Source organism: Octopus sinensis, linkage group LG11 (genome assembly GCF_006345805.1).
Source record: "Octopus sinensis linkage group LG11, ASM634580v1, whole genome shotgun sequence".
Classification (NCBI taxonomy): Eukaryota; Metazoa; Mollusca; class Cephalopoda; order Octopoda; family Octopodidae; genus Octopus; species Octopus sinensis.
In genome coordinates this window covers 28,574,786-28,600,292 of record NC_043007.1, presented here as the reverse complement: position 1 = coordinate 28,600,292, position 25,507 = coordinate 28,574,786, and the positions used below count along the sequence as shown (strand labels likewise).

At 37.1% G+C, this 25,507-nt stretch overlaps 1 protein-coding gene across 1 annotated transcript in view; it reads right to left on the bottom strand.

Annotated features, from left to right (window-relative positions):
- LOC115217354 overlaps positions 1–25,507 on the bottom strand; it is a 57,022-nt gene that overhangs the window by 4,006 nt on the left and 27,509 nt on the right. Inside the window, exons 3-7 of the mRNA XM_029787022.2 lie at positions 21,197–21,370; positions 8,719–8,856; positions 4,281–4,470; positions 3,714–3,802; positions 664–777 (exon numbers count right to left, since the gene is read on the bottom strand). Of these exons, the coding sequence (XP_029642882.1) occupies positions 664–777; positions 3,714–3,802; positions 4,281–4,470; positions 8,719–8,856; positions 21,197–21,370 (705 nt within the window). The remainder of the gene's footprint in view (positions 1–663; positions 778–3,713; positions 3,803–4,280; positions 4,471–8,718; positions 8,857–21,196; positions 21,371–25,507) is intronic.

Sequence of the window (25,507 nt, the reverse complement as noted above, 5' to 3'; positions counted from 1 at the left end):
GACCACTTCCAAATTTGGTGGAGGCATCGACGAAGATCCTCTATATTACCGCGAGGAGCGACCAGTTTGATATCGTCAGCAAATAGAAGGGTGTGTTGCGTGAGGTCGTCGGGCAAGTCATTTATGAAGACTAAGAACAACAAGGGCCCAAGCACTGAACCTTGAGGCACGCCACTGCTTGCACTGGAGACGTCGGACCGCGAACCATTAACTTGGACTTGGAAGGAGCGATCTGAGAGGAAGGCACCAACCCATCGTACAATATCCGGATGGAAACTATAGATAGAGATAGAGAGAGAGAGAGAGAGAGAGAGAGAGAGAGAGAGAGAAATAGATATCTACATAGATGTATATTATTCATTAACAAGAATAGTACTGACAGTGACTTCGAAGTTTCAGCCTGCTTGGCTTTCATCAGAAAAGTTAGATGAAGGCTGTGCAGGCCAAAACTTGGCAGTCATTGTCACCACTCTTCTTTGCAAATGTATGATTAATATGTACTCTACAAACAATATTGAGAAACCATTCAGTTTAATGTAAAGTTGTTTTGTTTTTTAGAAATCAACTGAAAAATATATAAAAACAAATGTTTGTGTGTGTATGAGAAGGAGAGAGAGAGAGAAAAAGAGAGAGGGATAGAGAAAGGAAAAAAATAAAACTCACTGTTTGATTAAAGGAATTAGAATTGATATCAATTCCAACCATATTAATAAGGAAGTTCCGATTCTCATACTGATTTTCGGCAATGTAACAACACAACCATTGGAAGAGCTTCTCCTGAAAATGGATATGGTAAAAGATTGCATTGTTTCTTGAACTAGAGACAAGGTTGGGGAAGGAGTAGAAGTAGAGGCAGAGAGGAATAAACATTTCTTGCATGAATTTTATAAAAATGATAATGATGTTATTGTATACAGTGCTCAGGTGTGCTTCAACTCATTAGAAAAGGTAGATAAAAATGCATGCACAGGACATAGAAAATGCACAAAAAATGAACAGCAAATGAGTTGTTTAATAAAATGTGTGTGGGTGTTTTATCAGGAATGCAGTTGACAAATTTCAGGAAGCATTGAAGTTTTGAAGGATGTAGTGTCCTGATGGCTAACATGCTATTCTGAGCATCAAAAAATGTTTCCAAAAGTCATAGGCACTGTGCTATTTTTTGATTTTGTAAGCATGTCCATGAATGTTAGACGTATGAGAGTTAAAATGTGCCCAAGGTTATTGTTGGAAAGAAGTGGATAATCTTGTGGGTGTCTACCAAGTCAGTTGATACACATTAGTGTTTTAATGTGTCCATGCCCAGGGAAGCATGCACTGATGAAGGAAAAGCATTGTCTTAGTAATTAAATAATTCTAAAATAAAAAGGGGAAAGGAGACAAACTGGAGTTGCAATTCATTAAAAATAATCGAAAAATAAACTACAGTAAGTTTGATAGTGTGAGGATAACTGTGTACGTATTTCTGTATTATTAGCACTTATCAGGGCAGTACAGCTCCCAAATATGAAGAGCTAAGAGAGGATATAGTCTTTTAGGGAATGAGAACTTCACAACAATGACTGGGAGTACTTACTCAAGGACGTCTTCTGCATAAAAACTTAACAATAAACTAGTTCCTTATTGTAGTGAACTAAGAAATTTTAGGGTTAGGGTTATAATCTCTATAGTTTTTTTCTTACCAGAATTAGTCATTTAGATAATGATTATCCTCATCAGTAAGGGTGTAATTAAAATTGATTATAATTTCTTGAATTATTACATCAAGTATGTTATCCTCCAGATTACTATTAAAGTTATTAGGTTGTCAAGTATGAAATTTGTAGAAAAGAAAAAAAAGTTTTGCTAATGTTTTATAAATACAAGGCATAGTTTTATTCATCAAACTATGCACCCATATTGCTAATATACTTCTGCCATTTCAGCGGTAGCTTGTCTGGTTCGGAACTGTAAAAGCCTGGCAATCAAGAGTCAATAAAATCTTGGAAGGTTTGTTTTACTGCATCATCAGAATTAAATTTTTTTCCTATCAAAAAGTTTTCCAAATTCTGGAAGAAGTGGTAGTCAGTGGGTGCAAGATCAGGTGAGTATGGTGGATGATGGAGAACTTCCAACTCCGACTCCTGTAGTTTTGCCAATGTCATTTTTGCGATGTGTGGTCTGGCATTGTCTTGCAATAAAATAGGAGTGTGTAGTGATCCTTGTGGTTACAATGGCAAGCAAAACAGAAAAGGGATGTAACAAGAGTAATCTCCTTTGAGCTTCTAGAATGTTTGAGATCTTTCTGGAAGCTTCCAGTTTTACATGGAAGTTGGGGACTTCCAGTCCATCCTTTATATAAAGGAAAGAAATTCTAAATTCGTGCCATTCAGGGCCTGTTGGTTCTTCAACATGCATTGGGTCAAACTGCCACATTCCATGCCCACTCATGCACCCATTCGCCTTTCTTACTTGGAGACATGTGACTGCAAAACAGAACATATTCATGTAATATCATAAGCTTTCCTTCAATTAACCTTGTATGTTAACGCATTACCTCCAGTAATAAAAGTTATGACTTATTACAAGCACCTCATGAATTCTATTTTCTTGCTGTTATGAGCAAATACAAGGACTTCCTTTTCTCTCATACTGACTAAATTATAGTGTGTCATTAAGTCGATGTTACCACCAAAAATGGATAACCCTGACACCACTATAAGTGGATCTGTCAACTAATCTAGGCTGTTTTTTTGTAAGTTTCTGCATCATTCAGTCCAGTAGGCTGCAGTATACTTCAGCCATGATTGATGAGCCAGGTTTAATGAAATCATAATGGATCACACATGTGCCAGACCACCAAACATACACCATCAGCTTCTTTTGATGAATTTTGCTTTTTGGATTGTGTTTTCGTGGTTTGTCATTGTACTGAATGTTTATGGTTGTTGTATTGGATCCATTTCTCATCACCAGTTACAATTTGATTCAAAAAGAATTCATTTTTGTGACAAGAAAATAGCAAAATGCAGGCTTCCAAACGTTGCTGTTTCTGATTTTCATTGAGTTCATGTGGAACCCACTTATCCAACTTTTCCGCTTTACCGATTTGAACTAGATGAGTCAATATTGTTTGCTTGCTAACACCAAACAACAACGATAATTCACAGGTACTTTGAGATGGATCTGAATCGATGGTGACTTTCAGTTCGTCATTATCCACCTTTGTTTCTAGTCGACCACATTGGTCATTTGTTAGGTCAAAGTTACCAGAACGAAATTTTGAAAACCAATTTGATACTGTCTGCTGCGTAATAACATTAGAATGAAATACTCCATTAATATTCTGAGCTGTCTGTGATGCTGTATTTCCAAGAAAGAACTCATATTTCAAAACTGTATGAATTTCTGACTTATCCATCTCTAAACAAAAATAGCAAAAAACAATTTATAAATACTTTCTAAAGTGCAAAATGAGTTAGAATAAAGAAATAGATGTGTCAGCTTTCTATCGAAAAATAAAGATTTTCAAAATATAATGATGACGCAAAATGAGCAGCTGTCAAAAGTTTACCACATACCTCACTACAAATTTCATTCTTGACGACTTAATATCAGAGAAAGAATGTTGTGGGGTTTCAAAGTGGAAACAGTTTCAGAAAGACTGAGAACAAATATTGTGGAAAGAGAGAGAACAAATGAGAATGTGTGGACTGTGATTGCTAATTACTTACTGGTGATGAATCATCAAGTTCGTTATGGTCCTTTAAACAAATATAATTTACAAGGTATGTGTCTCTGATTGAGTTACACTCTTCTGCAGCTGGAAAAGACAGAATTTAAAGTTTAATTAGGGAAACTCAGTGATTCACAAGAATTGTTTGAGGGTGTATGTAATAGGTGATGTAGGGTATGTACGTAATAGATGCTATAAAGCTTCTGACAGTTCTGTGAGAGTTCCATGGATTTAGGCCAACTTTCAAGAAAATTGGCTCCTCCTCGTCCTCATCTGCCTCCTCCTCACCACCACCATCACGACCCTCACCCCGACCACAACTTTCTTGGTGAAACTACCAGTTGTCTAGAATGTTAAACATCTCTGTGTCTCGCTCCTTCTACTCACAGACATCAAGGTGTGCTTCTCTGAACACTCACCTCTTTCATTAATTTAATTGTAATGTCTTAAGTGCATATTCTCACACAGAAAGAGAGAGAGAGATAAAGAGTGAGAGAGAAAGAGAGAGAGAGAGAGAGAGAGAGATGGGGCGGTGGGTAGGTAATAAGTAAACTGTTTTACTTACTAAATGCAAAGTATATCACAGTACTGATTGCTTTCTGACTTTGCATATTCAAGGAGGTCATAAAGTCTGTGAGAATTGAACAAATTGTGTCAATTTTACCCGATGAAGAATCTATTGAAATCATTTTCTCTGATTTACGGAAATATTCCAAGAAAGGTTTCACAGCATTTCCATAGAGTGTTAACCGTTTCTAAAACAAAAAAAAAAAGGAAATTAAAACAAGTCAAAGAAATACTTGGAGGTGAGACATTGGTAGAATAATTAATTATATTGGAAATAAATCAGTTCCGATCAATATTTCTAATTGACATAACTCTTGTGAAGTTAGGTGAAGGTTTTTTTATTGAGAGATAGATAATTGTGGATCATTCAGGGACTTCCTAAATATTTTTGGATCTTTGACATGGAATACAGTAGAATGATATTGTTAGAAGTGTGTGTGTATGGGTGGAGGTTGCAGGTCTTTATCTGACAGAATACTGCAATGAAGAGAGTTGAAGAAAGAGGAGGAATAACTGGGTCTCTGAGACTGGGAATCTTTCTCTTCATCCTCTGTTGGTTGGTGAAGATCAGCGTTAGTTGAGATGAGTTACTATAGGCAGTAGTCACTTTGTTTGCCTCCATCCATTTCATAACAGCCATAGAACACACCTCTACCTTCTTATCCACAACATGGATATAATTTATTGATAAAGAACTACATACATACTCTCATTCACTAATATCCCAATGGTATTCTCTCTATGCAGCATGAACCGATAGTTAAGAAGGGTTTTCACTCTCTTGTGTGCCTGGGTTAATTCCATTGTGTGCCGCTTCAGCTGAGGGAATCGATTATAGTTTTGGGCTGATAGAAGACTTATGAGTGAAACTTGGTAGATGGAAACTGTATGGAAGTCCATTTGATGGCTGTTGTGACTGGAGTTCAAAGGGCCAAGCTAGTCATACACAAAGTAACAAAAGCTGATACTATTTGAAGATTACATTAGAGGTGCAAGGGTCTGAAGAATAATCATATACACACACACACACACACTATCTCTCTCTCTCACTCTCTCTCTCTCTCTCTCTCTCTCTCACACACACACACACAAGAAAAAGTATGATAAATACAAGATGCAGTTTATCCCTACACACGTTTCCTGATTGTGATTATTTGTCTCCCTTGCAGTGCATATTCAGTGTACAATTCAGATACAAATCCACAACAGTTCTTCAGGGAAATAATTTATTACATTATGTTGACAGAAATCAAATGCTTGTTTTTGGCAAGACTTTTTATAAATATTTTGAAAGGAAATAAATAGAGAGAAGAAGAGAGAGAAGGAGCAAGAGAGAGAGATAGAAAGGGAGAGAGAAAAAAGAGAGAGAAGGAGAGGAACAAGAGAAGGGGAAAAGAGGAAAAATGATAAGAGAGAGCGATTAACTGTTTACATAAAAACTAGATTTTCAATTGCACAAGAAATAAAGAAAATACACAGGTTCAACACATCCTGTATATATATATATGGCCATTATCTATTTTTTGCCTATATATATATATATATATATATATATATACAGTGTATATACAATAATAACTATATAATAATATATATACTCTGATTAAAGTGACATGATCTTAACAGTTGATTGAAACATAATGAAAATTCAACAAATAAAGTACTATATATATATATATATATATAATATATATATATATATATAATATATATATATATATATATAAAATAATATAAATAATAATGAAATTATTGTATACAGTGCTCAGGTGCACCACAACTTGTCAGAAAATGCATATAAAGTACATGCAGTAATGTAGAAATGTCTGGAAAGCAAACAATGTATGAGTCAGATACATGCTTGTGTGTGTATGGAGGGGAGGAAATCAGGTGTAATGTTGGCGAATCTTAGAAAGCATGGAAGTTTTGAAGGATGCAGTGCTCCGACAACTAACAACTGATGTCAGCAGTTTGTTCCATGCTTCAGCAACTCTCAGCATGAAAAAATGTTTCCTAAAGTCATGGGAGCTGTGCTGTTTTCTGACTTTGTAAATATGTCCACGGGTGTTAGACGGGTGGAGTTTGAAAAGGTGCTCAGAGTTATTGTTTGTAAGATGGTTGATAATTTTATGGGTGTCTGCCAAGTCAGCTGCCTGACGTCGGAGTTTCAATGTGTCCATGCCCAGGGAAGTAAGGCGTTCAGAATATGGCAAATGCCTGATGGAGGGTATTCTTTTGGTTGCACGTTGCTGAACAGCTTCCACATGATTGATATCCTGGGCAAGATAGGGGTTCCAGACCGGTGATGCAAATTCCAGGTGAGGTCTTATCATAGCTATATAAAGCCGCAGATAGATAGACACAAAGGATTTGGTGAGTGATGCCAAGACACCCTCAGCCTTCTTGACAATTTTAGCGATGTGTTTTGTCCAACGCAAATCACTGTCGACAATAACACCCAGGTCATGTTCACATGAAAACTTTTTGAGATTAGTGTTGTGGAGGGAGTAGGTGGATACTGGGTTTCTCCTCCCAAAATGCATGGTGGTACATTTGTCCACAGTCAGCTTGAGTTGCTAGTCCATGATCCACTGCTGCATTGTGTCCAGGTCTGCTTGCAATAGAGATCTATAGTGTACAGGATCTGACCTCTTTATTTCGAGGTACAGCTTGATGTCATCTGCATATTTCAGCACTGTGGCATTCTTTAAGTTGGCATCTATGTCATTAACATATGCAACAAATAAAAGGGGGCCAAGAACAGATCCCTGTGGTACACTAGATGTCATCTCATAGGGTGAAGAGTGCTGTCCTAGAACTGTGACAACCTCTTTCCGGCTGAAAATAAAGGACTTCAACCAGTTATAGAGTTTGTCTCTTACGCCCAACGCAGAGAGCTTCACCATAAGTCTTTTGTGTGGCACAGAGTTAAAAGCCTTAGCAAAGTCCAGGTAAACAACATCCACCCAGGATCCGCGATCAGTAATTTGGGTAACGTCCTCAAGAAACTTGATGAGTTGATTACAGCAGCTGGAGTTGGGAATAAATCCAAATTGTGACGGCTGGATGAGGCTGTGAGACTTCCAGAAGTTCCAGAGGGTTTCCCTGATACAGGATTCCATCAGTTTGGCGATGCAGCTAGTAAGACTAATGGGGCGATAGTTGACAGGCGATGTGCGGTCACCTTTTTTTAACAGAGGGATAGCATTGGCAGTTTTCCACTGCTCTGGAGTAACACCATTGTCAAGACAGAATTGGAAGAATAGAGAAAGTTGGCTTAGAAGAAAGTACCCACCACGTTTGAGAAGTAGGTATGTAACACCATCGAGACCAGGAGAGGCATAGTTGCGCTTATTCTTAAGGTGGCATTGTAGCATTGCTGGTGTAAATTGCATAGTAGATATAGAGTCTGATGTCAGTGGTGATGAAGATGGAACATTTTGGTCTTCGACAGTAAAGATGCTGGCATAGCATCCAGCAATGATTTCTGCACATTCTTCAGGATTGCCAGTAATCTGTCCTGTGTGGGGATTGCGAAGGGGACCAACTGGAGAGTGAGGTCTCTGCTTTGAGTGCACATACTTCCAGAACACTTTGCTGTCAGGGTTAGTTGCAATGCGTTGTTCAAATTCAAGCACTGCCTTTTTTGTCACCTGCTTGAGGTGGTTGGCTGACCTATTGCACTTTTTCCTGTTGATCTCTGATTTGTGCAATTTGTATTCCTGTTCAGCATTATGGCATTCTTTCCTGGCAAGTCGATCTGCTGCAGTCTCCTAAATTGCACTATTGGGTGGTTTTTTGTGCTTGCATGGTACTGATGCTGCACATGCCGCCCATATTGAATTCAGAATGTTCTGGAGTATAGTGTCCACATCTCCAGAGGCATAAAATTCGAGCCAGTTTGGGCATTGTAGCTCAGTACAATAAGAGCTCTAGTCTACTTTATTCCAGTCAAAGCGGGCAGTCTGAAGATGGTTGTGGTTTTTGTTACAACCAATCAGAGACAAGTTGGCCATGATCATGTAAACATTTGTTCTTATGTTCAGTTACAATAAAAAAAATTTGCATAAATCTGAAGGTGTACTCCATGCTTTTGTAGAGTACAATTTTATTATTCTGTAACAAGATTAGTATTGACAGTAACTTCGGAGTCAGATGTCAGTTTACCTAGTAAGAAACAATGTTGTTATTAGTAAGAGGTGTTGAAATTAATACATGCAACATTTCACAGCTCTAGTATCACTCCTTCATAGTCAGCCTATGAACTTTTCAGCCCACCCTCACAGTGTCAAGCTGTAAAATTGCATATTATGGGGAGAGTTTATGATGAAGGTGGAAAGAGAGAAGGTGGTGAGATATTTACATGTTTAGAGAGAGAGGGGGAGAGAGAAGGGGAAGGAGGGAGTGAGAGTGAGAAAGAGAAGGAGAGAATTTACCTCTGTTCTAGAATAATCTGCTTCATCTGTGTGAGTATTACTTCCAGAACTCTTATTTTTCTTGGAATTAGAATTTTCTGAATGACTTGGTTTTTTCACTGAAGGTTTGTCCATGTTTATTGCAAATGACACTGGGTACTGGAATAAAAGAAGGGTACGGAATATATAGAGCAGTGGTGGATATATATATATATATATTATATATATATATATACACATATAGCAGAGGATCCATCCATCCATCTACAACACACACACACGCACACACACATTGTCCTTAATCCAAAGAAATAGTACAAATAAATCAATAAAATTGAAAATGAACAAAGAATATACGAGGATATATCTAAAGTTTAAAATACATGTGTATATATATATATATACATGTATATTAATCAAAGTGTACAGCATTATATATCCATTATGGCTGATTTTACCAATCAGTTTCATACCAGGGGTTCAACAGAATGATAGGTAACAATCTGATTTGTAACTTTGTTCTTCAGAGGTAACTGTTATGGAATGAAGTATAGTAACTGCTTTCAGTTTGTGGTTGCTGTGAAAAAGATAATGAAACAAATCGAGCAGAGTGTAAGTGCCCTAAGAGAAAAGTTAGACATAAGAAGCATCAGATGTGGTGTGCAAGAAAGATAACTACTCTGGTTATGGTCATGTGTTGTGTATGGATGAGGACAGCTGTGTGAAAAAGTGTCACACCCTAGCAGTAGAGGGAACCTGTGGAAGAGGCAGACCCAGGAAGACCTGGGATGAGGTGGTGAAGCATGACCCCTGAACGTTGGGCCTCATGGAGGCAATGACAAGTGACTGAGACCTTTGGAGATATGCTGTGCTTGAGAAGACCCAGCAAGCCAAGTGAGACGTAGCCATGGCCTATGCCAGTGCAGCATAACCGGCCCATTTAAGAGTCACTTTCAATCATTGGGCAATAAACTATACTTGCAAAGACCTGTTGAGTCAAGTGAAGTCATTGTTGTGGCCAATGCCATTACTGCCTGATTGGCAACTGTACTGGTGGCATGTGAAAATCACCATTTGAGCATGGTTGATGCCAGTGCCACCTGACTGGCTCCTGTGCTCATGGCATGTAAAAGGCACCATTCAAGTGTGGTCAATGCCAGTACTGCCTGACTGGCCTTCATGCCAGTGGCATGTAAAAAGCACCCACTACACTCTTGGAGTGGTTGGCATTAGGAAGGGCATCCAACTGTAGAAACCTTGCCAGATCAGATTGGAGCCTTGTACAGCCTTCTGGCTTGCAGCATGGAAAGCAGATGTTAAATGATGATGATATATATAGCAATAATAATAATATATATACTTCGCAAAAGTATACATATATATCTAATATAGGATAAAATTTTCAAAAAATTTTATCAGTGGGCAGCATATTTAAAAATAACAGAATTTTTTAGAAATTTCTGTCAGCGTGCTTCGAGACATGTGCTTTTAGTGATGAATTATATGTGGTTATTGATGATTTAAAGTCTATTCTCACCATATTTGGCATAAGAATTTTTTTCTTTTATATATATATATATTTATAAGTTATATATATATATATATTTATAAGTTTTATATATATATATATATTACAGAGTGAGATAGGGGTTGTGAGTGTAACCCTCTATGGGATAACATATATCCAATATACTGCCAGTAAAGCACCCAGAAATGATAATACATAAATGCTAAGAATTGCAATGCAATTAATTCATTTATTGTATTATGTGGGCGAAGGTAAAATGTTTTACCTCAAATTCATAATACAAAATAAGAAAATGGAGGAATATACTTTAATCAATCATCAACTACCAGATAATACCTATTCACATAATTTATTAACCAACTACATTGGAACATCCAGATCAAACACAATAATACAGGACAAAACAGTACATGGTTGTGGTGGTAAATGACTCCGGTTTTTTATTAATTGGTAGCCTTATATTTGTTTTGTATATGGATGTGTGGTTTGCTAGGATAGGGTTTATACAGAATTGTGGTTTGAGCAAGCTCATACTTGTAGATGTTGATATCTGGTCGGTTTTGTAGTGTTTTGGTGTTTTACGGTATATTCAGTGTAATTTTTAATTATGTACCTTCCGCAAATAACGTATTTTTTCTTTACCCTAGTTATTGTAAATGTGTGTGCTGAGTTTATATCCCTCTTATAAACTTTATCTGAATATTTTCCAACCTTTGTATAATATTAATCCTTACGTTTTCGCCACATGACCATACCAGCACAAACGTCTCTCTCGCACATCACAACTGATGCTTCTTAGGTCCAACTTTTCTCTCAAGGTACTTACACTCTGTCGAGTATGAACACTGACATTACACATCCATCGGAGCATACTGGCTTCATTTCTTGCAAGCTTACGCATATCCTCAGCAGTCACGGCCCATGTTTCACTGCCATGTAGCATGGCTGTTCGTACACATGCGTCATACAGTCTGCCTTTTACTCTGAACGAGAGGCCTTTTGTCACCAGCTGAGGTAAGAGCTCTCTGAACTTTGCCCAGGCTATTCTTACTCTAGCAGTTACACTTTCAGCACACCCGCCTCCGCTACTGACTTGGTCACTTAGGTAACAGAAGCTATCAACTATTTCTAGTTTTTCTCCCTGGAATGTGGCGGAAGTTGGTCTCAGAGCATTTTCAGTGTTTATTGCTCCTGAGCATCTGCCACATACAAAAACTATCTACCTAGTTAGCCTTCCTTTGACATTGCTGCACCTCTTATGTGTCCATAGCTTACACTTGGTGGATCTTATAGAGTTTCTACCCACACCTTTATATATACATATAGATATATATATATATGTATGTATGTATGTATATGTATATATATATGTATACACACACATACACACACACACATACACACATACATACATACATACACACATACATACACATACATACATACATACACACAAACACACACACATACATACATACATACACACATACATACATACATACATACATACATACATACATACACACACACATACACACATACATACATACATACATACATACATACATACATACATGATATATTAGACAGACTTTAAATTCGATCTGTATCTGTTGCAGAAACAGCAGCAAAAAAATTGTCTGATTGCTTCCACAATATTTGTGTAGGAAGAACTCACAAAATGGTAAACTAAATATTATTTATGGAACAACCTGAGATATATTTCTCTTATCAAATGTCTTTCATCTTATTAATTTCAGTTTTGTTATGCCTAAGTCCATCATGTTCAAGATTTTGAATTAGTTTCAGCCATCTTCACCCACATCCAACCCATATTTTACCACACAAATCCCAATTCTCTCTCTCTCTCTCCCTCTCACACACACACTTCATCTTCCTTTCTGTAACTCTCTCTGTCTCCCTCTTTCTCTACATTCTCTGCCACACCACCATCACCACCACTTGCCTCTATTCTCTGCTATTTTCCTGACTGATTGACTTAGCTTGCCATTATTTATGACATAAAATAATAAAGCTGTTTGAGTTAACTATTTTTCACAACTGTATTCCTGGCAAATATTGATTTTTTTTGTTCCTGAAAGCCTCCTGCTACAACGACAGATTGGTTCTTTTCTACGACTCACTGCCTCTTCGTGCCTTCTTTTGCTTCCTTTATTCAAAATAATCAAGTATCACAGACTACAGTGAAGACTTGATCAGTCAAGTCAGTCAAATATCACAGACCACAATAAAAACTTGGTCAGTCAAATCAATCACATATCACAGACCACAATAAAGACTTATCAATCAAATATCACAGACTACAGTGAAGAATGATGGGCAACAGAAGTGGTGCAGAGGAGAGGGGGTGATGGCTGGCAGCAGAGCAGGAGAAAGCTGGAGTGTAAAAGGATGTAGGTGATCCAATGTTGCCTCCTATATAATGGATGACTACTTCAGAATGAAGTAGATGATATGGTCAGCACAGGTAGTAGAGAGACGTGAGGGATACTGTAAGTGATAAAGAGATGGCTGAAAGAAGATGAGACGAGCAGTAGATTAATATATGTATGCGGAGACACGTATAGGCTTTTGATTCTTGGACTAAGAGGTGCATTGTGCTTTTGGGAATAGCAGTTCGTTTCACATTACTCTGTGACTACATTGACATCTGACATGTGGCACTCTGTGTTCCTGTAAAGGCAATATTGATTTGATGGCGGATGTGAGCTGGTACACAGCATAATCCATTGGTCACTATAAACAAATCATTCGTGCACATTGTTCAGCAGGAGGCTGTGGAGCACTCATCTGTCATCTATGACAAGAGAGTTCACCATATACATGCATACATACATACATACACACACACACACATATATATATGCATATATACATACATGCATACATACATACATATATATGTATATACACATGCATATATGGGTACAGGACTTGAAAAAAAAATGTAAACAACATGAAAAATGAGAACATGAAATACAAAAACATGGAAAACGAACTTTTTTTTTGCGAAGAACGAAAGAAACAAATGGAAAAACAAGACAAGCATCATAAAGATCAATCCCTTCATCTGTTGTCGGCTGTTTTATCTACTCCGCATTTCGAACATTAGGACAAGATGCGTCTTCGTCAAAACAGTTGTTGCAGAGGGTGAAAGTTGGTAACAAAAACAGGACAGAGAAAACAAACGGTAAGGGCTGTTTAGCCATAACGCATGTGTAAATGCCTTTATTTATTCACGCCGGAAGTTTCGATGCGAACCTTTCAGAGTGTTTGGGAGTCAACCGACGGATAGAGGATTCAGTAAGAGTTGGATTTCATTTAGCTTTTTGATCAGCCGTTCTGTATATTTGTGTTTATATTTTTTGCATATATATTTTTACCTTCTGTGTTTTTTGTCAATGTATATTTGTTATATGTTTAAGAACCATGGTAGTATTTATATACGATCAAATGTTTGGGAGTTGATGTTTGTTCTATGATCAATGTTTCTTTATCTCTGTCTCAATTACATTTGAGCAATTCTTTTTTGTAGTCCTATAAACCTTTCTTTTTCCATAAAAAGAGACAAAAATTATTTCTTGTCGTATATGTATACATATATACATACATACATATACAAACAGGGTGTGGTGAATAAATTGTCGTCTAAATTATGCAAAAATGAAAATAACACTAACATCTCATTTTAACAGATATATTTACCAAAATTATATAATAAAAGGATCTCGAAATATTAAAGAGTAAATTTATTCAATAAAATCGCCATTGGCTTCAACCATGGTCTCCAGACGACTTCGGAATCTCCTGCAACTTTTCTAGAAAGTCTCCTTGTTTAAGTTGGTGAATGCTGCCAATAACTCTTGCCTTCAGTTCATCTTTGGTATTACAAGGAGTTTTGTTGATTTCTCACTCAAATGTACCCCACACATTTGCAGTCGAGGGTGTTAAGTGGCCAGATGTTAGGGGTGATGTGGTTGCAGAAATTGTCTGACAGCCATACTTGGGTTTTCCTGCTTGTGTGGCATGGTGCAGAGTCCTGTTGCCAGACATAGGGTCTTCCAGCAGCCACCTTCTTGACCTAGGACAGCACTACCTCCTCCAGCCACTTGATGTAGGCTCCCGTATTGAATCTGAGGCCGTGTGGGAAGATGAATGGAGGCATAACATCGCCATTACTAACGATCACTCCAAACATCATGATGCTGACTGGATGTTCGATTTTTATCACTCTCAGTCCATGTTTCGAGGACATACCAAGCCAACAGTTGTTCTGTGTGTTCACCATCTGATCCTAGCAGATATTATTCTCATCCGAGAAAAACTAAAGCATGTTCGGTTGGCGGGGATGCTTGAGTTTGTTCAAAAGCTTTGTAGTACGGTTCTCTCTCCTCCCCTCCTCAGGGTCCTTGATGGCTTAGGATAAAAACCGGCCTTTTCTCAACTTGTATGAGGAATACCAAATGTCTTCATGTACTACCTGCCTGATAAAAGAGCCAGACACTTCCATGTCCCTGATTGACTTGGGAGGGATGGTTGTCAATCATGGCCTGGATCTCACCAATAAATTCAGGAGTTCTTTTTAGAATGATCAGAGTGAGTTTTCCGAGCTGCCCTACCTTCATAATCACCATTAGATTCATCCAACTCTTTCTGAATCGTCTGCCCTCTCCTTAGATTCACACCCAAACATTCTGAAATGTCCGTATTGGAGCTTCCAGCATAAATGCCAAGCGCTACAGCACATGCTTTCCAAATTTCTGGCAGAATGAATGGTGTCATGGAACTGTTTTTCTCACAGATAGGACCCAACTCACTCTACTATACAGTGTAGTCAGCAAAATCAAAAACAGTGTGTATGTGCAAAATTAAAAAAATATGAAATAGCAACAGTTTACCCATTGCACCCTGTATTTATATCTATCTATCTGTCTATATATATATATATATATATATATATATATATATATATATATAGAGGTTAAAATAACCACCTTAAGGGATAGAAAATATGTAATGAATTACTGGTTTGTTAGCTATCATTTTGTTGTGACTAGCAATATTCCTAAAATGATGGGTTTAAGTATAAATTTTCGTTTATAAATATTCAAATTAAAATCCAGAAAATATTTTGTCTCTTCTCAATCGATACCAATTTTTTGATTGGGGTGAAAGAATTATGTTTTACAATTTACGTATATTTTGTTTCCATACATGTAATTCTTGATTATAAATATATGAATAAGTTTGTGTATATAGTATGTACGTGTATAAGTATATAGGAAACTACAGTAAATGTAATTGTTTTCTTAAAATTATGTATTAATGCATAAGCATGTGTGTAGATACATGAATGAGTATGTGTATATGTGTATGTATATATATATATACATATATACATATATTAAAAAAAATTATGTGAACATACTGTATACATACATATCTATAGCCACTATTTGTGTACGTGTATCTTACGTGTGTATATGCGTATGTATGTTTACATATATGCATATATTGTTACTTATATGTATATATTATTACTTATAAGTGTATATCTTGAATATGTATGCATGCATATATAAGTGTATGTGTATGTAAGTACATGTGTGTGTGTGTATACATACATACACACACATTTATATATATATGCACATATATACATACGTACGTACGTATGTATATATGTGCACTGTGTATATATAAGATTGAGGTCCTTTCTGACTATGATTATTTTATACGTTATCTATTTTTTATAGCAAGTCAATCAATTTCTTAAACAAATTATAAAAGGAATCACTAATTTATCCTCTCATTCATTTGATACTATTTTTACTGTAGCTCACAATCTAACCTTTATTTACCAATTATTACGATTATACAACTTATTACCCGCTGGCCAAAGTTTATACCAATACTAGCAGAGACACCCGCCGTTGCTCGGGATTAAAATAGCATAGTTTGTATGTAATATATAATAACAGCTATGGTGAAACAGGTGATATGGGAAAGTGCAGCATTGACAACAAAACATTTGTGGAGTAAATGATGGGCCAATTCGACTAAGCAACATGCTATGCGTCTGTTTGGAGTATTTCAGGCCCTAACCTGTCGGGGTTATGTGATTTTTGAATGCACCGCGAAGCTGTCAGTGGATATACTCTCTTTTGCAGCAGTTGGCGCTGTGTCTAACACAACTCATCATCTGAAATGATGACACCTCCTTTGGGTTTGTTTTTTCTACATCACTCATAAAGTAAATTTGGAGAAACTGTGGTTGTTCATTTGTGGGTGACAAGGAACCAATGAGGTGATAGACTTGCCCTTGAACTTTGACGTCGTCGTAAATTCATGTTTATCTATCTTCTTAGATGCATCAAACAATGTCATTTACAGAGTTGTATTGTCTGATATTGTTCAGAAAATCCTTTGACTAGATGGAAATGCCTTCTAGAAGATCCATAAAAGGTTGAGAAGGAGCTGGTAGTGCTGGCAATCTTACCTGACCGCATGAGCAGCACATGCCATTTGTTTCATTTGAAAATTTGAAAGCTCTACAGAAAAAGATAATTTGTGTTTAGCACACCAATTTGGACAGAGTTATCGTTTTTATAAGAATGGGATGGATCATATCTGAAAAGAGCTTCAGGAGTTGTGAAGAACGAATTTGTAGGTAGTCTGTTTCTGAGAGCTTAACATTAATTTAATGATCCAACATTAAGTGATGCAACATGCATTTGCTGATGTTGAGAAAATCTCATCTAGCTTCTCTCTTCAGACTCTCACCTTCAGTTTTCTACAATCCTCCTTGCTTTATACTTGTTTCTGGAGAGATTACATATTTTCTTTGGTGGCATAATTTCTCAATATTGTAAACAAAAAGTTATGAACATAGAAAGAAATTATGCATTAATCTCTATTTTTGTAAGCAGTTGTATCCATAAAAATTTTATTTCAAGAGAGCAGAAATCGAAAGAAGATAAAGCAAAAAGAACAGAGAAAGAAAGTGAAAGATGTATGTACGTCTACATGAAATGGACGTGTGTGTGTGTGGCATGGGTTGGATGGTTTGACTGAAGTCTGGAGAGCCAGTGGCTGCACCAGGCTCTAATCTGATCTGCAAAAGTTAATACAGCTGGATGCCCTTCCTAACACTGACCACTCTGAGAGTGTAGTAGGTGCTTTTTATGGGCCACCGGCACAGGAGCCCATCAGGTAGGCCTGACATCAATCATGTTCAGATAGTGCTTTTTACATGCCACCGGCATGGGAGCCAGTCAGAGGGTACTGGCATTGGCCACATTCGGTTGGTGCTGCTTATGTGCCACCGGTACAGGAACCAGTCAGGGGTTACTGGCATTGGCCACATTCTGATGGTGTTTTTTACGTGGTCCTGGCATGAATCACATTCAGATAGTGCTTTTTATGTGCCACCAGCATGGGAGCCAATCAAGGGGTACTGGCATCAGCCATGTTCGGATGGTGCTTTTTACATGCCACGACACAGGAGCTAGTCAGGCAGACCTGGCATTGACCACATTTGGATGGTGCTTTTTATATGCCACTGGCATGGGAGCCAGTCGGGGGTCACTGGTCACAGCTATGATATTGGTTTTACTTGATTCAACAGGTCTTCTCAAGCATATCATATCGCCCGATGTATGTATATCTATCTAACTATCTATATATGATGATGATGATGATGATGATATATATATATATATATATATAATATATATATATATTATATATATAAATAATATGAGAGGTTTTGGTATCCATAAGATCCAAAAGCAGTTAAGGCTATGTAAGTGCTATAGAAGAACTGCTGTTAGACTCCCGGTTCGATAATAGTATGAATGAGGAGTCTAATGCGGGTTGTGTGTGAGCTAAATAAAATGAGACAACAAAGCCAAGGTAGTGTGAAATTCCTAGGACATTTATAAAGAGAAAGGTAGTCGTATAGCTGTTTCAGGGTTATAAAAGTTATCCCATCATCAGAGACAATATGAGAGAGTTGAATAGAAGGAAAATTTAGAGTTCAATATAAGAAGTTATTTTGGAAAGGGAGAGATATATGATTAAAAAGGGAAATATAAGAATATTTTTTTTTTATTCTCATATTTCCCTTTATACTTCCTTCTATTTAATTTCCTCATCGTTTCTGATGATGGAAAACAGTTGTAAGACCACTTTGTAAAATGTTCTAGAAAACAGTTGTAAGACCACTTTGTAAAATGTTCTAGAAATTTCACACTGCCTTGGCTTTATTGTCTCATTTATTTAACCTATATATATATATATTATATATATATATATACACACATGTGTGTGTGTATGTATGTATACCATCATCATCATTTTATGTCTACATTCCCTGCTGGCATGGATAAGATGGATTGTCATGCTTGGAGTGAACAAATAGTTGGTGCTTGTTTTCACATAAATGGGTCAAAGAACCTCATCTTTTTGAATTTTTGGCTTGGTTTTTATGGGTTTTTTTTATGGTTGGATTTGCTTCCTAATTTCAGCCACTTGACAGACTGGACCGAGTGGATGTTTTCATGGCACCAATGCTAGTGAGATAGTCATGTTGACAAGACTTAAGGGCTCTCATAACCTCAGGAGGTACTGGGTACTCTTTTTGGACTCTAGCACTAGAAAGGTAACTATGCCCTTGGCACAACTAAAGGAAGTTCAGAGCCCCACATTTCTGCTTGCTCACAAGCATTTTTATTTAGTGAAAAGTATGAGTGATAGAGAGATATGTGATGGGGGAACTGGAGTGATGGGTGCAGTCAATGTTCTGAGACAGGTATTTATATTCAAAGCAATGTGACTGAGATAGCTGCATACAATAGTGGTCTGTGTAACCCAGGGAACAGGGATGTGACTGAGGTCAAAGATGTGTAGGAAAAAGGGAACTAGAATATATTGTCAAGCGATATGGGGTAATGACAAGCAATATAGGAGGAAGAGGAGGTGAAGGAGGAGTGAACTGGACACAAGAGGTTCAAAGTATATGGGGTATAAGATGGAGTGGAGGGGTTGAATAATGAGTGTTCAGGTGGAGGATATGGAAAGTAGGTGTCTCTTGTGCAGTGAACAACACCAAAAGAAGGATGGGAAGACAGTCAGAATAGGTAAAGTGGCATTCTTAGTTGATTTTCAAAGGGATATTTATATCTGCAGGACAGCTGACCACTATGATGATACATACCTTTGTCCCTCTGTCCCAAATGACAATATCCACCCTGTTATGTTTACATTTGACAGAAGTTTTGATGGGAATATTCCATTAGTAATACTTGAGTTGGTGTTTATGAATGTATCCCATAACAGAGGGATTCTCTAAGTTTATTTCAAGACAGTCTTTTTTGCATATGTATGTATATATTCTATTAGTGATAATACAATCACTCTTTGTGTTTAATTTCAAGATAGTGGGCCATGATGAAGTCAGGTTAGCTATGGCTTTGACTATGGTTAGTGGAACTTCAGCAAGTTGAAGGGCTTCTAGTATTCATAAGAGGGGAACAGAGTCAAAGGCTTTCTTGTAGTCTAGCCAAATTGAAACTAAGTTCCTTCTATGCTCCTGCACCTCTGATATCTCAGTTTTGTTAATTAACAATTGCTTGGCACATACTAGGACTCTCATCTTCCCATCTACCTGTAATGATGTTATTGGTTTCCCAATGGCCTTGCAGAAAGAGGTTTCAGCATGCTTTATATATCTTATTAAGTTCTGGCATGCAATTGGCCAGTAGTTTTTTTTGCCATGGGGGATCAATTTGCATTTCTCTGCCAGAGCTAACCAGTGTGGTTTGCTACTGTTCCCAATGAGAGCTTGTTGGTCCAGATTGATAAGATATGGTCAGTAGAAGGTTAGCTTCTTGTACCAATATCCAACAATCAAGTCTCTTGCAGGTGCTTTTCTATCCTGAAGTTTCTGGATCACAGTTACAAGGGTATCACCATCAATGCTGTATACCTTGGGTGTAATGTAGGGGCAATAACTTCTTCAGGTTTCTCCCAGTCACAGAGCATCTTGGTTAAACTCCTTCTCCTCACTCCAGATTTTCCTCCAGAACGAGTCCATGTTTTCTCATGGGGGAGCTTCTGTGATGTTCACTGATTCTCCTCTCATGTCTCTGCATACCATTGACTGGTTCTGGTCAAATTTTTTATTTATTGTTCTTCTCTCAGTTCTTCTCTTCTGATGTCAGAGTTTTTCACTCACAGATTTTACTTCCTACTTGAGGTAATCAGTTTGCAAGTGAGTGTCCTCTTTTTGCTATCTCCAAATATCACTTCTGTCTCCTTCTTCACGTTTTGTTGGTGAGATGTATAATGATTTGCTTGCTTGCATGCAATAAGCATCATCACATGGCTGATGGTCTTCCATAGAAAGCTATCTTTTTGTCTGTCTTCAAAACCCATGATGGTATTTTCTTTGCCTTCAGTTTTGTTCACTTTTTGAATGTCATTCATGCACTGCTTTGCAGTAATAGACAAAACATATATATACTTGCGTTAATCTGCCAGGATGTATGTATGTCCCTTCAAATTTTTAATTATTATAAGTTTTCCACTGAGGAAGGAACCAGTTTCCAACAATGATACAAGGCTCCATCTTTGGGATGTAGTTAACACAGACAAATTCACATTTGGAACTTGAGAAAAGTCTTGCATATTTGTACTGTATATATGTATGTATGTATGTATGCATGCATGTATGTGTATGTATGTAGGTGTGTATGTGTGTGTTTATCTATGTGTGTATCTATGTATGTGTGTGTATGTATGTGTGTGTGTATTTGTATGGCTGTATGCATGTATGTATGTAAGTATTATGTATATGTATCTGTATACATAAAATAAACATAAATATAAAAAGTAAAACAGACGTAAGAACACATACAAATCCATATAAGGAGAAAGAGAGAAATTTACCTTAGCTTCAAGTTTGCTTAATTCCTCGCCCGTATTTTTGAGAAGTCCATCCAACTTTAAGAGGACTTTTAGGTTTGGAAGAACATCAACCAAATAAAATCCCTTTGGTCTTTTATCTAGTTGTTTTATAATTTCTTGCATAACCCAGTCAAGACATACCAGTTCTGGTTGGTCCTGGAAGTGACAAAGATTATACTAATAATAATAATAATAATAATAATAATAATGATAATGATAATATAATAATAATAATAATAATAATGATGATGATAATGATGATAATAATAATGATAATAATGATAATAATAATAATGATAATAATAATGATAATAATGATAATGATAATAATAATAATAATGATAATAATAATGATAATGACAATAATAATAATGATAATAATAATAATGATAATGATAATAATGATAATAATAACGATAATGATAATAATAATGATAATAATAATAATAATACGATAATGATAATAATAATGATAATATAATAATAATAACGATAATGATAAAATAATAATAATAATAATAATAATAATAATAACGATAATGATAATATAATAATAATGATAATAATAATAATAATAATAATAATAATGATAATAATAATAAATAATAATAATAATAAGATAATAATAATAATAATATAATGATAATAATATAATAATAATAATGATAATAATATAATAATGATAATAATAATAATGATAATAATAATGATAATAATAATAATGAATAATAATAATAATAATAATGATAATGATAATATAATAATAATAATGATAATATAATAATGATAATAATAATGAAATAATAATAATAATGATAATAATAATGATGATAATATAATGATAATAATAATAATGAAATAATAATGATAATAATAATGATAATAATAATGATGATAATAATAATGATAATAATAATAATGATAATAATAATAATAATGATAATAATAATAATGATAATAATTATAAGAATAATATTTCATTTATTGGCCACCAGGTCTGACATATAGGGGACAATTCTGTAGACATAGAAGTGGGGGATTTTACACAAAACAGTGAGTACACAATTAAAACAATAACAATAATATCAAACAAAAACAATGAAATTTCCCCAATGGAGGGTAACCACCTGGAGTTGGCTCAGGTATCCCACCATTCCTGGACCACTCAACGCTTTGAAAGCATCTGGGAGCACCCTTCTTCCTTTCAAATTCACTAGCCTATAGGTGCATGATTAGAGCAAGTCTGCTCCCACACGCCATGTTCGCTACATTCACCCACCTTCCAGTAAATGTGCTGCGAGGCAGCACTTCTCTCTCCACCCTCATCTTCCTTTCTAAGTGAAACTTGAAAAGGTTGATGAAAGATTGGCGAAAAAGAAAAGTGTCTTCAGTCCTTTCAACCTGGTCCACCATACAACCTCTTTCGCTACTTTTATCAGACAGAGGAAAATTCCCTGCCCTTCCAGACTAATGGAAGGCAACGGATTGATCTTCACTATGGACTTGGCCGATAGCTGGATCTGTCCTACATGTGATAACAGCTGTTCTGTTATGATAACATAACTCCACAAGTCAGTAATGCAAGGACACTGGACAAGTGCATGCAGAACGGTTTTGTCACTCTGTATCTCGCTCAGGTCCATCTGACAGCACTTCCATGCCTGTAGACTTTATCTCAAACCAGCAGTGTCCCCCAGTAGCACTGCCAAACTTGGGATCTCTAGAAGTTATCCATTGTCCTCCTGAACAGACTGGTCAGTTCAACTTCATCAATGTCTAGCATCTCTCCAGGTGTGTCATTGCTCTTTCCCTTTACTAACTCTCTGTAGAACTAATAGCATTGCCTGACTGGTAGAGGGCAGTGAGTGCCTGGCAATATTCCAGATGCCAGTCACCCTGCCTCAGTTTCGTCTTGACCCAGGACAGCAGCTCAGTCAAGGAGATGAGCTGGGGAAAGGCCTGTTTGACAAATTGCAACCACACTTGTTTACCATTTAGGCAGAATTTCTGTAGATGCTGCAGCCATAGTGCATGTCGATACATCATTAGCCATGGCATGCCCAGCCCTCTGTGTAGAGGGTGTTGCCAGCAGATGGACTGTCTCACCAATGGAACCTGTACCCTCCGCAAGAATTTGAAGAGAACTTGGTGAGGCACGAATAGGGACAAGGCTCAATGGTCAAGCAGCAGTAGATGATGGACGCAATGTATGCATTCACCATCTCCACCCGACCTTTCAGTGACGGCTTCCTTGTAGTCCATTTCTGGGTGTGACTGGCTACCCTACTCATCACCTCATCCCAATTTTTATCAACCTGGATGTCTGGTTCAAGCCAAACCCAAAGCAATGTAATGGTCCATCTGTCCAGCACTCAATGATGCAGGTGCCAAGTTGCGAGCCCACTGACTTTTCTGGGTTAAATTTTGCTCCAGTCAACTTTTCATATTTCTCCAATGATGTACCAACCACCTCGATTTCTGAGGTGTCCAACACCATCACAGTGATGTCATCCACATATGCTGACACAACCATTCTGTGTCCTGGTTCAGTCAGGATGCCAAGAGTCAGTGCTTACAGAAGGGAAGAGAGAAGGCATCCTTAACAGACTGATTGGGAAATCTGAAATGGTTCCGAGTGGTTGCCCATTAACTTTGACCACTGAGCAAATGCTGCTGTGGATTGCAGCGATCCAACCTCTGAAGATGGGGTCAAAGCCAGCTGCCTTGAGGACAGCTCACAGAACTGGGAATACTCTTGTTCTGCTCCCAATTACAGTAGAGCGCTTTGAAGAGATCAGAGAACAAGTCTGGCATATTTATGTAAAGCTCATAGGGCAGACCATTTACATCAGGTGACTTGCACTTTGTGCAGCTGACAAGGGCATCCTTAATTTTGGCTGAAGTTATCTGCTTTTCACAGCTCAGCATTGGCTGTTTAGAGACACGGCAAGCTGTCAAGGTAGAGACTGATGTCCACCCTACCATTCTCACTGAACAACTGAGCAAAGTGCTGGTAAAAGGCCTCATACATCTGCCTGGAATCATTCAGTTCATGTCTTGGTCTGTCAAAGACTGAATTGTGGTTTTGTTACCACACCGTGCCTCTGTCACACAAGACCATCGAACAGTTTTGATCTCCTCATCTCTTAGAGCATGCGCCTTAGCTCTGGCAATGCAGCCTTCATGTTTCGTATTGAAGAACTGGTCGAGTGCCGTTCTCACTGCTAGCATGTCAGTTGCAATGCCTCATCTACAAATGGCCTCATCTAATTTAGTTACTAACCCTTCCTCCTCTCTATTTTTTTTCTAACAAAGATGAAACACAAGTGAGATCCTTGGTGAACAGGATCCACTGTTTTAGCACTGGTATTAGAATGGAATTTGGACTTAAAAAGGGGTAAGATACATTCCCCAGCAGGGATAGAATTATTGAATAGAGACTTGATTAAGCAAATTGAAATGGAAGGATACAAATACCTTGGTGTACTAGAGGTCAACAAGATAATGGAAATGGAAAAGAAAGAGCAACTGAGGATGGAGTATTTCTGAAGACTGAGGTTGGTGTTGTGCTAAAATTGACTAGATGGAATAAAATCCAAGCAGTTGATACATGGGTGATCCTCACTTCAGTATGGAGAGGGAATTATAAAATGGTAAAAGAGAGAAATGAAGAAAATGGATACCAAGACCAGAAAAATGTTGACAATACACAGAGCTTTCCACACTAAGAGTGATACTGATAGGTTGTCCAGAAGGAAGGGTAGGTAGGTCTTGATCAGTTGCTAGGACTGTATAGAAGTAGAGGAAAACAGCTTAAGGTGTTATACAAAAAATGCTGTGGCACCACTGTTGAAACACCTGAAGAAGGCTGGTATCATCAAAACTGAAAATTGTGTAACTAAAGAAAAATTTAAACAAGAAATGAACAAAAGAAAAGAAAAAGCATGGAAGGAAAAGAAAATGTACGATCAGTTTGCAAGAGATGTGAGCACCAAGACAGATGCAGAAGACCGGTGACTATGGATGAGGAGGAATGATCTGTAGATAGAGACAAAAGCACTCATATGCGCAGCTCAAGAACAAGTGTTAAGGACTAATTATATGAAGTGCAGAATAGACAACACTACTGATAGCAACAAATGCAGAATGTGTGGTGAGAAGGGTGAAACGGTATGGCATATCGTTAGCGAATACCCAAAATTGGCACAATGCGAATACAAAAAATGCCATGACAATGTGGCAAGAACGATCCATTGGGAACTCTGGAAATCATGGTCTACAAAGAGCAAAGAC